At 42.4% G+C, this 15,286-nt stretch overlaps 1 protein-coding gene across 4 annotated transcripts in view; it reads left to right on the plus strand.

Annotated features, from left to right (window-relative positions):
* The window catches only part of LOC138806925 (uncharacterized), a 144,833-nt gene that overhangs the window by 54,227 nt on the left and 75,320 nt on the right, over positions 1-15,286 (plus strand). The window contains exons 1-3 of one of the 4 annotated variants that reach the window (XM_069992364.1): positions 2,822-2,857; positions 8,463-8,563; positions 14,829-14,980. In XM_069992364.1, coding sequence (XP_069848465.1) covers positions 8,516-8,563; positions 14,829-14,980 — 200 coding nt within the window. In that variant the 5' untranslated portion in view covers positions 2,822-2,857; positions 8,463-8,515. Of the gene's footprint in view, positions 1-2,821; positions 2,858-8,462; positions 8,564-8,924; positions 9,010-14,828; positions 14,981-15,286 lie in introns of those variants that run through there. The other 3 variants (XM_069992372.1, XM_069992392.1, XM_069992382.1) reach the window with 3 other exon arrangements.

A 15,286-nucleotide genomic window follows, 5' to 3' on the forward strand; every position in this document is an offset into this window, starting at 1 on the left:
GGAAACCTTAGCCTTTCTACCAGCTGCAGATTTTCTGCTCACATTTCTTTGTTTTCTTAAAAACATAAACTGTACTTGGAAAGAGACAGAAAGAGGAAGAGGGAACACATGCCACAACAGAACTTTTTCTGAAGTCACAGCAAGGATGTAGGGTTTGGGAATGTGGGAAAACATGTTATTGGGGGAGGGGGAGAGGTGAAAATCCCGGAGTGATTCTTGGTGTCTAAAACAAAGAATTGAATGGCACATGTTGCATGGACATGCCCACATGTGTGCGGTGCACACAAACACACATAAGTAAAAGTTGCAGAGCAAGGAAGAATGTAATACAGAAAACACAGCATTGAGGGAAATAGCAAGCAGGCTTGTATTCTGTGCTCCTTTAAGAGGAAACATGTGCTTAGCTTTCCAGGATTTGGAGAGTGTCGGGAGTTCTCTGTATGTACAGTGGGCTGATCTTAGGGAAATGAGCAACAGTGACTCACCACACTGGTCGATGGGATCTGCGCATGCACACAGCTGTCATCCCATAGTTTTAAGCACATGTATAAGATGCAGAGCATGTGCAAGAAGCCCTGCATAGGAGTTTGTTGGGCAAAGGTGAGGCTAAGGATGCACAAGGATCTGCTGTGAGGTGGCTTCATCTTGGTTGGAACTGGCCAAAGGTTTCCCTACCACTAGGAAAAATCCCAGCTATTAACTGAGCACTAATCACCCTCAAGATTAAACTGCCGTAGTAGGGGCTTGGAAAGAGGTAGGAGTGGGGCATGACTAGAGAGGGTGTTGGTTTCAGCGTTCTTTCCCTAGGCTTGCCTGCCCACAGTCAGGTGGTTTGCTGTCTGCACTGGTCTCCAGAGGACATGAACACATAGGACCCCATGGATGCTCTGGTCTCAAGCCAGAGCATATCTTTGTAATCCTGGCTTGATATTATGTGTAGAAACTTCCGTTTCCACACCTAAGGAAAATTCACAGGAACAGAGTGGGGAACCTCAAGGTGTCTTTCACCTGCAGATTCCACTCAAGTTTTCACTCACAGGATGGTGTTCTACCACTTGAGGCATGCCTCTAGTCCCCACTCAAGTTGTACAAGTTGTCCTGGGTGCATCTTATGGTCTAACCCCCCCCAATAGTTCAGTCTCCCAGTCTGAAACTCTTTCATAGTTGTTTCTTTCTTGGATGACTTGGATATTTTTTTAAGACCCTAAGTTAGCAGTTTAGTAGATTATTTGTCTGTCTATCTGTCTGTCTGTCTGTCTGTCTGTCTGTCTGTCTGCCTGCATGCCTGCCTGTCTGTCTGTCGGTCTGTCTGTCTATCTGTTTGTCTGTCTGTCTATTTGGTGACAATTGTGGGGTTTGAACTCAGGGCCTGGATGCTATCCTTGAACTTTATTTAATCTTTTGTTCAAGGCTAGCTCTTTTCCACTTTAGCCACAGTGCCATTTCTGAGTGGCTTTGGCCCATATTCCTCATATCTCAGCCTCCTGAGTATCTAGGATTACAGGCATGAGCCATTGGTGCCGGGCAAGTAGAATATCTTTCAAGTGGGTTTATTAAAAGATAATTTGTTAAAGATTATTTCCAGAGAAAATACAGATACACATATGAACATGTGTTAAAAGAATTTAGCTATTTGAAATGAGAGAACTAGGCAGAAGTTATAATAGTTTCAAGAAAAAAATCAAAAGACTATAAGTTATATATGGAGGAAAGAAGATGGAGGTGAATTGCAATTGGAGGCCAAACTGGTTTTCTATCATCAGGCAGAAGCCAATTAAATCACTTTCAGAGGGGATGGATAGAGCCAGGGATTGATTCCTTCCTTCCTCCCTTCCTTCCTTCCTTCCTTCCTTCCTTCCTTCCTTCCTCCCTCCCTTCCTTCCTTCCTTCCTTCCTTCCTTCCTTCCTTCCTTCCTTCCTTCCTTCTTTCCTTCCTTCCTTCCTTCCTTCCTTTCCTTCCTTTCCTTTCTTTCCTTCCTTTCCTTCCTTTCCTTTTTTCCATTGTCTATCCATCATTTATTTGCCCATCCATCTGTTCATCCATCTACCATCCATTCTTTTATTTCCCTCCCTCCCTCCCTTCCTCTCTGACTTCCTTCCTTCCTCCCTTCCTCCCTTCCTCCCTTCCTCCCTTCCATCTTCTGCCTGCTTGCCTGCCTGACTGCCATCTACCTACCTATACATTGTAAAACGGCTCAAAGACAGTGGGACTAGAATCTGATGACCCAGGATGGTATGTTACAGATACTGCAGTTTTGCCATTGAAACATACACATCTTCCTACTGGTTTGTATCATTTTCTCATAACTGGACCCATATTATATCTTTGGCTAGACTTTCACTAGTACCTGTGGGTTCAGATTATTTCTCTTCCACTATGTCCTATTTGTGGCACATAAGTACAACAGGTATTTTAGCAAACTGCAGGGCCTTCTCTTACAAGACCAAGACAGTCAGCTGGCATATTACAAGAGAAAGCTACTCAGTCATTGTTTTAAGTCCTGTTCCTTTGGACTTCTTATTACCCATGGGGGTTTCTCCTCATCAACCATGAACCCAGATTGGTTCAAATAGAGCTACTTGTAAGTAAATGTGATGGCTGGTGTAAGTAATTAGTTTGTTCCTTGTGTTTTTGTTGCTTCCTATCATGATTTAATGCCCATTTATCCCTTTGAATGATGTATTGAAATGCACTGAGTGGCTGAGGAGCAGTTTGGCCCTCCTGGTTCTAATCCTGAGTTTTCTTCCAGATACATGTTTGTATGAATTGACTATTACTGCCTTTAAACATGCTCCTCATGGTTGTTTTTAAATTTTACAGCCAATACCAGAAATTGCAGAAGATTATGAAGCCTTGGTAAGAATATATGATTAAATTATGTTATAATCTTAATACTTCCTTTTTTCCTGTCTGCATAATTAAAACCTGTCCTCTGGCTTACTTTATAACTATGCATCTACATATTTTGAGTAAGTTACTTTTTTCCTTTTTGTTCGATGTTTTTAAAACAGTTTTTTTTTAATGAATCTACTTCCTTGTTTGTTTGTTTTTTTCCCTCGTGGCAGAGAGTATTTATTGTTGGTTACCACTAAATGATTACACAGGCTTTCCTCCCTCTTCCCTTCCCCTATAGCACTTCTGGGTAGAGTTTTGTATATGACTTTAAGCCGAGCTTTCTTCTTTTGTGGCTTATGTGATGTTCAGAGATTGAAGGCTTTGGTTTTTATCAGTGACTCAGAAAGAAGGAAAAGCACTACATCTAAAAAGTATTTGAGACTGATGCATAGATTGAAAAATATTTGTTCTAGATCACTTGTGTGCTGATTCCACTCCTGATAATTCTCCTCTTCCATGTGCTCTTCCTCCTTCTTTTGTGTTGCTACTTGAGTTTGAACTTAGGACCTTATGCTGTTGCTTAGCTTCCTTGCTCATAGCTAGTACTTCACCGCTTGAGGCACACCTTCATTTCTGGCTTTTTATTTGTTAATTGGAGATAAAAGTCTCATAGATTTGTCTGCCAGGGCTGGCTTTGAACCGTGATCCTCATATCTCAGCTTAGTGAGTAGCTAGGATTACAGGCATGAGCCTGTAGGATGGGTTTAAAAGTTGCCTTTCCTTTCTTTTCTCCAGTCTGTATTGGGTACATCATTCCATAGAAACATTGGGATGCACTCTGCTCTGAAAAAGTTGGCAGCATAAATTTAGATGCTTGTTTTGAGACTGGCTGGATTTTTCTGGAAGGAAGATGATCCCTAGTAAGTTGAGAAACATTTCATTGAGTCATTGCAGCACACATGGTGTGCAGCTGGCTGTGACAGAGACGGTGGCCCAGTATGTAGTTTGCAGACGCTTCCTTTTGTGGCAGTCACTACTGTAAAAGTCTTTAGCCTAGCACATAATAAAAACAAATAAACCCAGTAAATAAAAATGTTCCAGAATGTGCCAAGTGCTTGTTTTTCTTTTATAGTGCTTTCCAAGCATGGTGTCCGATACAGATGGAGTGTGGAGGTCGGAAGCTGGCTTCTGCCTTCTCTCCTGGGAGTCTGAATCTCTCCTCTCTGGAAGTGGAGATGGATACCCGGATGTGAGGGTTCCAGGACAGCTCTTCCAGCCACCTTATTTGACAAAGGGCCTTTCTTTTGAAATGTAACCATATTTGAACATGCCATCCTTTTCTTGTTGTTGAAGGTTTGAAGTTGAAGTCTGAAAAGCTCTTCCTCAGGAAAAACATAACTTATTCCAGGGAAATAGACGTTTAATATAGAGAACTACATACAGTGTATTATATAATGTTCTATCACACATATGTGTATTATGCATTTTATTATGTAGTATATGAACATTTTACATATTTTTATATTGAATGTATTTTGTGTCTTATATGCATATGTATGTATTTTATAGGAGGTCATATAATTCTAGTTACCATTTATGTATACCTATCATCTATGTATCTATGTAACATCTCTCTTTTATCATCTACAAATCTATTTTCTATCATTTCTATCTTGGATCAATTCTTTCTCTGTCTCTGTCTTCTATCGTCAATATGTCCCGTCTGTCTGTCTATCTCTCACATTACTGAGTGGACCAGGTCACTTCCTGTGACCTCCTCAGTGGGTGAGTGACATGAAATGCCCTTTCTCCCACTTGTTAATCACTCACAGAAATGGACCACTGTAAGTATGGAGAGCCTTACCTGCCATCTCTGAAACAGTGTTTCACTTCCTTGATAGCCATAGAGAGGGTATCCTGATCCCTAACACCACTTGGAGATCTGGAAAACACATGATGTTCTTCCTACTTTCCATCCCACCCCCAAAGGTCCTTAAAGCCTGCCTGGAGAGTCTATAGACAAACTGGATTTCTTTAGGGCAGATTGATTGTCCTCAGATGGGCTCCTTCTGGCCATTTAGATTAGCCTTTCATTGGGCAGGTAGGTAAGAAGTAGAGACATTTGCTTTCAGATAATTAGAGGGAAGACATTTGCTCTTAAAGTAGCTACGGAAGACTAATATCTGGACACAAGTTTATTTGTATTCCCAGGCCAGGTGGCTAACTGGGAATGTCAAGAAGCATTTGAGCCAGGCACAGTAGCTCATGTCTGTAATCGGAGCTACTCAAGAGGATGAAATCGGGAGGATTGTGATTTTTGGTGGCTACTGTGGTCAAAAAGTTCTCTGTACTCCTTTTTAGCCAATGAAAACCTGGGTATGGTGATATCATCCCAGGTACAATGGGAAACATGAACAGAAAGTTTGTCATCCCAGCCAGCCTGGGCATAAATGTGAGACCCTGTTTGAAACATGACGGTAGCATAAAGGGCTAGGTATGTGGCTCAAATGGTGGAGTGCAAAGCCCTGAGCTCAAACCCCAGTGCTGTCAATAAAACAAAACAGAAGACCAGCTTGAGCCCAGTTGTGGGCTCATTCCTTTTCTTTCTGTTCTCTCCTGGTTCTCTAACTGCTGTCTCTAACCGCTGACACCAAGGCAAAGATCTTGGTCTGAGTGGAGTCTTTGGCAGGTATGTGAAGAACCTGTAACATTTCGAATCCTATTATGTCAGATATGAGCAAATGCCAACTATTCATTATTATGTGATTGTTTTTCTCTTCGTGCATAAGTTAACAAAGTATTTATTGCTACTAATACATTATTATGTAATAATGTTTTCATAGTACTGTAATACTGACTCCTGCCCAGTCTTACTAATTGCATTTATTATCTTATTTTTCCTAAGGCAGTTTCTGTTATTTTTGCACTCTAACACTTGTTCTCTTATAACTCATCCTTTGTAGAGTGGATTATCCTGGAACTTTTATTTAACCTTTCTTGCTACTGTTTTGAGTCGTCATCCACCTTGCTGTCTAGTTATTTGTTCTCTCCGTCATTTTAGTTTCCTGTTGGGAGCTTGTCTTTGAGGCCTGGCCTCTGGTGCCACCTAGGGCCCCTGTGAGATTGGGACTGCCTGTGTGCAGGAAGCCAGAGACATGGGCTGCTTTTCCATCTGGTTTTTCCATCTGGCTTTTCCATGTACTTTTCTCCCTTGTATGTTTTCTCCCTCTTGACTTTTTCCACATTGATGGCAAAACGTTTGAAAACCAGGAGCTTCCTGCATCCACAATGCTACTATTATGCCGCGGTCCCAGGTAATAGGCACATGGCTGTTAACTTAGCACTTGCCACATACTGTTCCTGATCCCAGGACTAGGCTAGCTCATTTTTTTTCTCCAGTCTTCTTCTCTCTGAATGAAGATCACTATTGTCCTCACCACCACGATCATGTAGTGTTGGAGAATTCACTTAGAGCTTGATGTGGGGGCCCCTATGTGTGGCTCCAGAGATCACCACATAGCCATGTCTGTCCAGTGTGTATCCTCTCCTCTGGTCTCTTAATCACGGTCCTCCTCTGAGAGTCATCTCCCCTTGGATGGGCTTCTGCCAGTATCAAGACCGTTGAAATAGAGCAGAATTTCAAAAAATCATTTTATTTTGAGACTGGGCTGAGTAGAAGAATAGCAGGAAGGAATACTGTGAAGCTATTTTTTAAAAGAAGTATAAACCTAAATCCAAATCTGAATCTGTTAGCAGACTTTGTGATATAGCAATAATGGGATGTCCGATCCTCTAGATTAAAAATTGTAATGACCAGGCTGGGAAGGTGGCTCAGTGGTAGAGCACTTGCCTTGCTTGCCTGAGGCCTGGTTTCGATTCTTAGCACCACATAAGCAAAAAGAAAAAAGCCGGAAGTGGCACTGTGGCTCAAGTGGTAGAGTGCTAACCTTGAGCTGAAGTGCTGAGGGGCAGTGCCCAGCCAGGCCCAGGATTCAGGCCCCACGATCGGACCTCCCCCCCAAAAATATTGTAATGTCCAGCTTCATTAAAAAAAAGTAGCTGCTGGGCGCCAGTGGATCATGCTTGTAATTCTAGCTACTGAGGAGGCTGAGATCTGAGGATTGCAGTTCAAAGCCAGCCAGGGCAGGAAAGACCATGAGACTCCTATCTCCAATAAACCACTAGAAAATCAGAAGTGGCGCTGTAGCTCAAGTGGTAGAGGGCTCGCCTTGAGCTGAAGAGCTGAGGGACAACGCCCAAGCCCAGAGTTCAAGCCCCATGACCACCACCAACAACAACAAAAAGTAACTGAGTGTAGGAATCTGTATTATTGTATAATGTAGTATAGAAATCCTATAATTCTATCTGCTGGTAGAGAGATTCTTGATGGTTTGGAGTTACTATAGATGATGATGATGATGATGATGATGATGATGATGATGATGATGATGATGATGATGATGAAGAAGAAAATTTATAAGAGTGAAAATTTCTGAGATGTATAAATGACTAAGAATGGTTTTGAAATTGTCAGAACCTAGGATGAACCTCTGATGAAGGTATTTTACAAAGATGGCTCTTCTTCCTCCTCAACATCCCTCCCCTGCCTCCCCACCCTCTGGTCATAGGCAACTTTCCATCACTATAGTCAGTACATGACTAGGTTAACTTACAACCAGAGGTGATTTATTGTGGCTCACATTTTAGAGGTGTTAGCCTATGATGGGCTGGCCCTGTTGCTTTGTGTAGGCAGCTCATTATGATGGACTGAAAGCCCTTACTCCATGGCCAGAAAGATAAAAAGAGTGATTCTAAGACCTATGCAAGGACGCACCCCCAGTGACCTAAAGATTTCCTACTAGGCCCCACCTTCTACAGTTTCCATTGCCTCTCACCAGAGCTGCACCTTGAACACGCAGGACTTTGTGATTGACACAGACCATAGCATCCCCTAATTGCTCTGAATCTATAAACCACATATCAGACCCCCCTAATGAATGATGGGATGAGCAAACCCAGTATATGGAATCATAATATAATCATCATAGATAGTCCCTGAAACCCATTAACTCAGAACAGGATGCTGGCCATTGTAACATCAAGGTGAATATGCTTATTTATCATGCTTATGCCATTTTTGTTAAAGTTATATACAGAGGCTCTGAATCCTTACCTAAGGGCTGTTATGCTAATTGAATCATTTTGGATTATCCCTCTTGATTCTTCTGGCTTATAAAGGGAGCATTTAGGAACTTTCACTGACTGAGATGCTCCTTACTAAATACTGATATGCTACCAACTTTATTGAGTGTGCTACCTAAAGACTTGCCGTAAAGAGCCATTATTTACTTCCTAGCTGAGAGCACAGAGGCTCAGAGAGGGCAAGTGAATTGCTCCGTGTTTCTCAGATCCCTGGCTGGCGGCAAGCACCTGTCCCTTCCTGTCCTGTTTGTTGCCAGCCTGGCACTTGAGCTGTTGACTCTGCCCAGATGCTGCCCAGTGGAGTGGGTCTGACTGCCCAGCTGCTTGTCCAGAGGTCTGGGTCTGCTTCCTAAAGCTGGCTCACTTGTGCACTTCCCCACTGCCCAGCATTGACTCTGTGTGTTCCCCCCCGTATGTTTTACAGCTTTGGGGACATGCTGTCCTTCACATTGATGGCCTTTGTAGAGCTCATAGAGCATGGCATCGTGTCTTGGGACACGTTTTCGGTGGCGTTCATTAAAGAAGGTAAATGCAAACTGCTTTCCTAGGCTCCCATCACTCCCTCCTTTCAAGGGTACCATTCTCTGCTTTGAGGATTATTTTATCATTGTTTCCTTGGGTTATGTTAAAAGATAGGGGGGTGTGCATGGGTGTGTTTTAAGTAGGCCTATAAATGTGGGGCTCTGAACATTCTGGGTGAACGTGACCTTTTGTCCCTGCAGAGAACATAAAATGTTGTGTGGATGAGAACCCAGAGTTAAGGGAAACTGTGTTGTTGCTAAGGACACAGTGTCTTCGGATGTGCTACTGCATGGCTTCAGAACTCAAGAACTTGGCCGAGATGCCATCTTCACTATCCATCCCCAACCCCATGCTCAGCGACAGGGAAAGAGGCAAAGGAAGCTGATGTCCAGCACTCATGGGCTTAATGAGGAACTGAGGAGACTGAGGGTCTGCTTCAGGTGTCTTAGGTAGGGTCCTTCCTGCTGACTCATGGTCTTGGTGTAAGAAAGATTGCAGGTATTAACCACTTTTTTTCCCCCTCATTTAAGATAAACTTTATTCCTAATGATAACAATTAGCATTTTTCTTGAGTATACATTGACGTCAGAAAGAATGTAAGGCACTTCACGTCTGTGCCAGACTGGCAAGTTTTCTTTTTTTTTTTTTTTTTTTACAGTTTTTTTTTATTGTGAAAATACTGTACAAAGGGGTTATAGTTACATGAGCAAGGTAATGAGTACATTTCTTATCCAGCATTGTTGCCTCCTCCTTTGTTTTTCCCCTATCATCCCTACCCTCCCACCTCCTCAGCGTAAATTGTAAAGTTTGTTTTTCGACATAGAGTCTTGTACATCTCATTGTTGCAAAGGGTCAATCTGTATCACTATTTAAACAATTTGGTTTTTCCCCTTCCCTCCCCAAATTATATCAACACCAAATACAGTGAAAACAGAAGTTAGACCATGGGGGAGGGACATACAAAGCAACAAAAAAAATCATATGGTACCTTATAAAATACGTTAGAAATATTAGCAAGGAAGAAAAAAACCACTTTTGTCCCTATCTTTGGGTTCATTTTGCTTAACATCATCTTTTCTGAGCTTTTCTGCTTGTCCCAGACATAGAGTAGTTATTGCAAATAAGGGAAACCTTGGGACCTATGTTTCTTTGGGGCTGGCTTACTTCTTAATATAATTTTTTCCAAGTCTTTCCCTAACAAATGGGGCGATGTCATTCTTTCTGATGGAGGCATAGAATTCCATTGTGTATATATACCACATTTTCTTGATCGATTCATCTACTGAGGGGCATTTATGACTGGCTCTTCTTTCCAAAGGAATCAGGTAGAAGAATGGGCAGAGATGGGAATGTGTCAAGTCAAAAACTTCACTTGAGAGCTGGGTTTCTTCAAATGTTGGGAGAACATGGCAGCTGTTCCATTTTCTAATGAAAATGGTTTGCCTTTACTAACGTGAAATTTTCAGAAACCCACTTTAATTCTCAGGAAGCAAACTAAATTTAAAAATTGGATATATTTTTTAAAAGCAACTTGTTCCTGTTTCCTCATTTCCTTTGCCTTGCCACTTACAAAAAAGTCTCTTATATGACTTTGAAAATTAGTCACTAGAAAATTACTTACAGTTTTTGGGTAAGGTTCACTTTTTGTTAATTAGCTGGACCGTATTCAGCATCCTGACAGCCCCGGGTTTGTGCTGGCCTCTATGTTTTAAATGGAGCTTTATCTCGACAAAAATAATTAGGAAAAGCACTGACAAAAGGTGCTTCTCTCTGTGATCTTGAGTTGGCTTCTGATTGATGCCAAGTTCAGAGTACTTTGGAGAAATATTGTTCTTCTTGCCAGCCCTCTCTCCATGTCTGTTCTCTTTGTTATGTGTGCATTTAGATTTGAGTTTACCAATTGTAGCTGCAAGAACTAACACTATTTCCTAAATGCCATGGAACATGGAAGCCCTTGATGCTAGTATATTGTAGCGGTTTTTTTGTTTTGTTTTGTTGTTGTTGTTGTTTTCTGTGCTAGTCCTGGTGCCTAAATTCAGAGCCTGGGCTCTGTCCCTGAGGTTTTTTCCCTCAAGGCTAGCATTCTACCACTTGAGCCACAGCTCCAATTCCAGCCAGCCTGCCTGCCTCCCTCCCTCCCTCCTTCCCTCCCTCCCTTCCTTCCTCCTTCCCTCCCTATTTACTGCCTTCCTTCCTTCCTTCCTTCCTTCCTTTCTTTGTTTCTTCTTTCTTTCTTTCTCTTTCTGCCTTTCTGTCCTCTCTCCCTCCCTCCCTCCTTCCTTCTTTCCTTCCTTCCTTCTCTCTTTCTCTCTTTCTTTCTCTCTTTCTTTCTTTTCCTTCCTTCCTTCTTCCTTCCTTCCTTCCTTCCTTCCTTCCTTCTTTTTCTTTTTCTTTTTCTTTTTCTTTCTCTGGTAGTTTAGTAGAGATAAGAGTCTCACAGACTTTCCTGCTAGGGCTGGCTCCAAACTATGATCCTCAAATCTCAGCCAAATCTCAGCCTCCTGAATAGTTAGGATTGTAGGAGTGAGCAACTGGCACCCTGCTATGGAGTTGCTTTTTAATGACTTGGCTACTTAGAAGAGGGAAGGCCTGAAGAGAAAAGAAAGAGGACTTCCTGTGTTCTGAGTTGATTTTCCTCTAGCCAAGCATGGCCCTAGTGCCTAAAGAGGACTTCCTGTGTTCTGAGTTGATTTTCCGCTAGCCAAGCATGGCCCTAGTGCCTTCTCTCGGAAGGGAAGTTTCCTATGCATTCCCCTGAGGCCTTTGTTTTGAGGAGGCTCTGGCTTGCTGGGAAGATCAGATGATTCCACTGCCTAGACAACATCTAGCCATTGGGCTTCAATATTTTGTCTTCTAAAACTTGGAGAGATTTATGAACCTCAGCCAGATGATTTAAAATCAACCATGCAGCCCCATGGTTCTCTTCTGCCTTGATAATGTATGAGAATTTTGAGATCTACTTCCTCAGCTTCTGAAAACTGACCTAAGTAATTCTCTGATTTCGGGATTACTTTGTTTTGCTTGTGGTTGGTGGTACTGGTTTTGAACTCAGGGTCTCACATTTGCTAGGCAGGCGCATTACCACTGGAACCATGTCCCCAGTCCCCTTTTCCCTGTTCATTGTGTTTTAGACAGGGCCTAGCACTTTTTTGTTCTTTCTTTGTCTTGGCAGTGCTACGGTTTCAACTCAGGACCTCCTATTTTCCAGGCAGGTAGCTCTACCACTTAGCTACTCAACCAGCTAAGGCCTTCCATTTTTGCCCAGGGCTTACCTTGGCTCACAAGGTGAGATCCTGCTACCTATGCAGCCATTGTAGCTGGGATCGTATGGGTACATCACCATACACAGCTCTTTTTGGTGAGGTGAACAGTTGAGCAGAGAGGAAACTGAAAAGATGGTGTTTTAGGAACCCAAGGATGCAATGGACTGGAGGGCCCATGTTGTGTGTATGTACCGTTGGAAATATCTCAGGATATTAGAGTACCACACAGGAATCAGGACACCTGCTCAAAAGGAATTCAGCGAGGTTTTTCTTCCACAGAAAGTCATGATGCTGACAGGATGCCAAGTAAGCAAGTGGCAGGATATCTGCGCAGCTGTCTTATCTCTACTGTATTACAATTCTTATTCATTTGGTCAGAACTTAGTGTCACAATCTTGAATGAATGATTAGTTTGCAAAGGGTTAAAAGTTTATCTGAGCCATCAACTGAGACCAGGACTCCTGACTGAAGCCAGAAGTTGTGAGGAAAACAAGGGAAGTGGCATAGTTAAAATAGCTTCTTGTGAGTTGGTAGCAGCTATTCTTAACATGGTGGTGCTTGTGTCCAGCAATCACTCTACAGAAAAGATTCCAACTACTACATCCACTGAGTTTGTGCCCCAAAGAAAAATATCTCAAATGCATTCTCATGTTACTGGGGAGATTAAGCACTTAATGAGTATGGATACTTGAAAAAGTGAGGCAGTTAGGAAGGGAAGAAGAAGACTACAATGATACTTTTTCATACCATTTAATTTTGGGCCTTGTTGGAATAACCAAATGGATCCATTTAGATACTGAGAATGCTTACTTCGAGTAATTCATAGTCAGTGCTTTTTAATCTGTCCCTGCTTTAAATGAAATACCTGTGGGTCTTGCTCATCTTGGTGTCTCTGGAGGACCCGCTGTGTGGAACCAGGAATGCTTATCACTGAGGGCTGGGAGTTGGTAGTGGAGTGGGGGCTTGATAAAGTTAGCAAGCGGTGCTCACCTGTGAGACCCCTGGACTTTTGTCACATCCAGATTCTATATACAGAGGCAGGAAGGGAGCGAGCAATGAGGAAGAGCCCTTGGTAGAGAGAAAGTTAAGAAGTTCCGATCAATGAACTTTCTTGTGGGTTTTTCACTTTCCTTATGCCAGAGTCAGGAATTATACTGGAACAAGTTGGGCCCTGGCGGCTCACACTTGTAATGTTAGCTACTCAGGAGATTGAGATCTGAGGATCACAGTTAGAAGCCAGTCCTGCCAGGAAAGCCTTTGAGACTCTTCTCTCCAATTAACCATCAAAAAGCTGAAGTGGAGCTGTACCTCAAATGATAGAGCACCAGCCTTGAGTAAAAAGTGAAGGATAACATCCAGACCTTGATTTCAAGCTCCAGTAGGGGCATAAAAATTTATTTTTTAAAAAAGAATTAATTGGAACAATGAAAATGAATGGAGTGGGGGGGGTGGCGGATTCAGGCATTTACATTCTTCTTAGAAAAGATGTAATTTACATTAAAACCCAGGGCAGAGCATGATGGCCATTGGATTTTTGTCAGTAGGCTTCCCTTGGTAGGCCCTGTAAAGAGCTTGTTAAATTGCAGCAGATGTGAGGAGCAGAGCTGACACCTGCCTGGGACAATAAACACATTCGCAGGAGAAGAGCCAAAGCAGTCTTTAAAGGATTGTTAACATCCTCATGCCTTTCCTGCAGTTCCTATAGTAAAATAATTGCCTTTTGGAACATGAAACCAGGCTCACTCCTGTTTTTCTGCACCTCATTCTTTCTTACCTACTGAGGTATAAATGAAGTGAGGCAGGTGGGGTGTGGAGATCTGAAGTAGGCTCCTGTTTGGATCTGTTCCCCCATTCTGGCTCCCATATGGAGGGTGTGGACTGCAAGTATGGGATGGTAGCTAGAATGGTGTGTGTACACTGGCATTTCACCCCTTTAGGGAAGGAGGGAGTCTGAGGGGAGGGCCTGACTGGACCACAGAAGGGGATAAATTTGTGTTTAAGTGGGACTCAGGGAGTGGTTACTTGTCACAAAATAATGATGGCTTTTAAGAAAGCCATCATGTTGATACAATAATGGCCTTTTTAGTGTGGGTTGTCAACAGATTGTAGTAAATCTTAATGAGATGTTTAAAATAAAACCTTTATGGTAACCATGTGTCTGGACTGCCTTGCTCCATTATCGTAACCCTTCTTTTATTTTCCTTTCCTATTATATTGTGGTTGGTTGTAGTTAGGGATTCAAGGATTGATTTCCCCTTAGGGAATGCATTTGAGAACTTGAAACTATTACATTTTTTAGCACTGCTAATTTAAAGAGTTTTCTTTTTGCTACCTGTGGGGGAGATGATAATTTTTTTAACCCTAGAAGGAGAGGTTTTCTTCCCTCTTTTCTTCCTCTTCCTCCTCTTCCTCCTCCTGCTCCTCTTCCTTTTCCTCTTCCTCTTCCCCCACTTCCTCCACTTCCTCCCCCTCCTCTACTTTCTCATCTTTATAATTTGGAATAGCCAGCTGCTGAAAACTTGCCATTTGAATTGCATTGATGAGTGTGATTTGTATGTGAGGAATATATCAGAACATAAGAGTTGTGGATGGAATGAATGAATGAATGAAGGAGCAGCCTGGGGAGGGGAGAGGAATGGCCGTGCTTTACACTGAATTTATCCCCTCAGAGAAATGCGCCAGTCCGTGTAACGTACATGATAAAATTGTCTGCCTTGGAAAGCTGAAACTCAGAACACAATAGTCTGGGGGAAACCAGGCAGAATAATTCTTTGAAGATACCCAGTAAAGAAATGTCCAGTTATCAGTGATTATAAGAGAGGTTTCTTTGTGTTTGGTAGGATTTCACCAATCTCAATGGGGACTGGGTGTATTTCTTGCTACTTTGAATTATGCTCCATCCTTAGAATCAGATATCCTCGCTGAGTTCCTGATGTGCTTAATTTTTTTCCTCCTTTCCCTGTTGACTCTATGAGCCATCCATGATGTACTTCTTGGGTTTTCAGATAGCAAGTTTTGTGAACAAGTCGGCCATGGACATCTCAATCCTGCAGCGGTCCTTGGCCATTTTGGAGTCCATGGTGCTCAATAGCCATGACCTCTACCAGAAGGTGGCACAAGAGATCACCATTGGCCAACTCATTCCTCATCTTCAAGGGTAAGCATGCTGCTCTCCTGGGGAGAGGTTGTTATCTCTGGGGAAGGAGCTGTTCTCTTTGGAGAGGGGCTTCCCGTAGCCACAGAGATGCTGCAAATTATTTTGTACTATTCTACTAAATATACAAACAAATATCCCTTTCCTTTTTTTTTTCGGTTGTATTTACTGTACCACTTGAGCCATACCCCACCCCATTTTTCCTTTATCTGCTTTTGTTTTTGTTTTCAATAAAGTCTTGCATTTTTGCTCAGGCTGATCTTGGACAGTGATCTTCTTTCCTATGGAGGCTAGCTGGGGTTATAGGTA

This window comes from Dipodomys merriami, unplaced genomic scaffold (assembly GCF_024711535.1).
Source record: "Dipodomys merriami isolate MVZ:Mamm:240054 unplaced genomic scaffold, mDipMer1.0.p SCAF_1000, whole genome shotgun sequence".
Lineage (NCBI taxonomy): Eukaryota > Metazoa > Chordata > Mammalia > Rodentia > Heteromyidae > Dipodomys > Dipodomys merriami.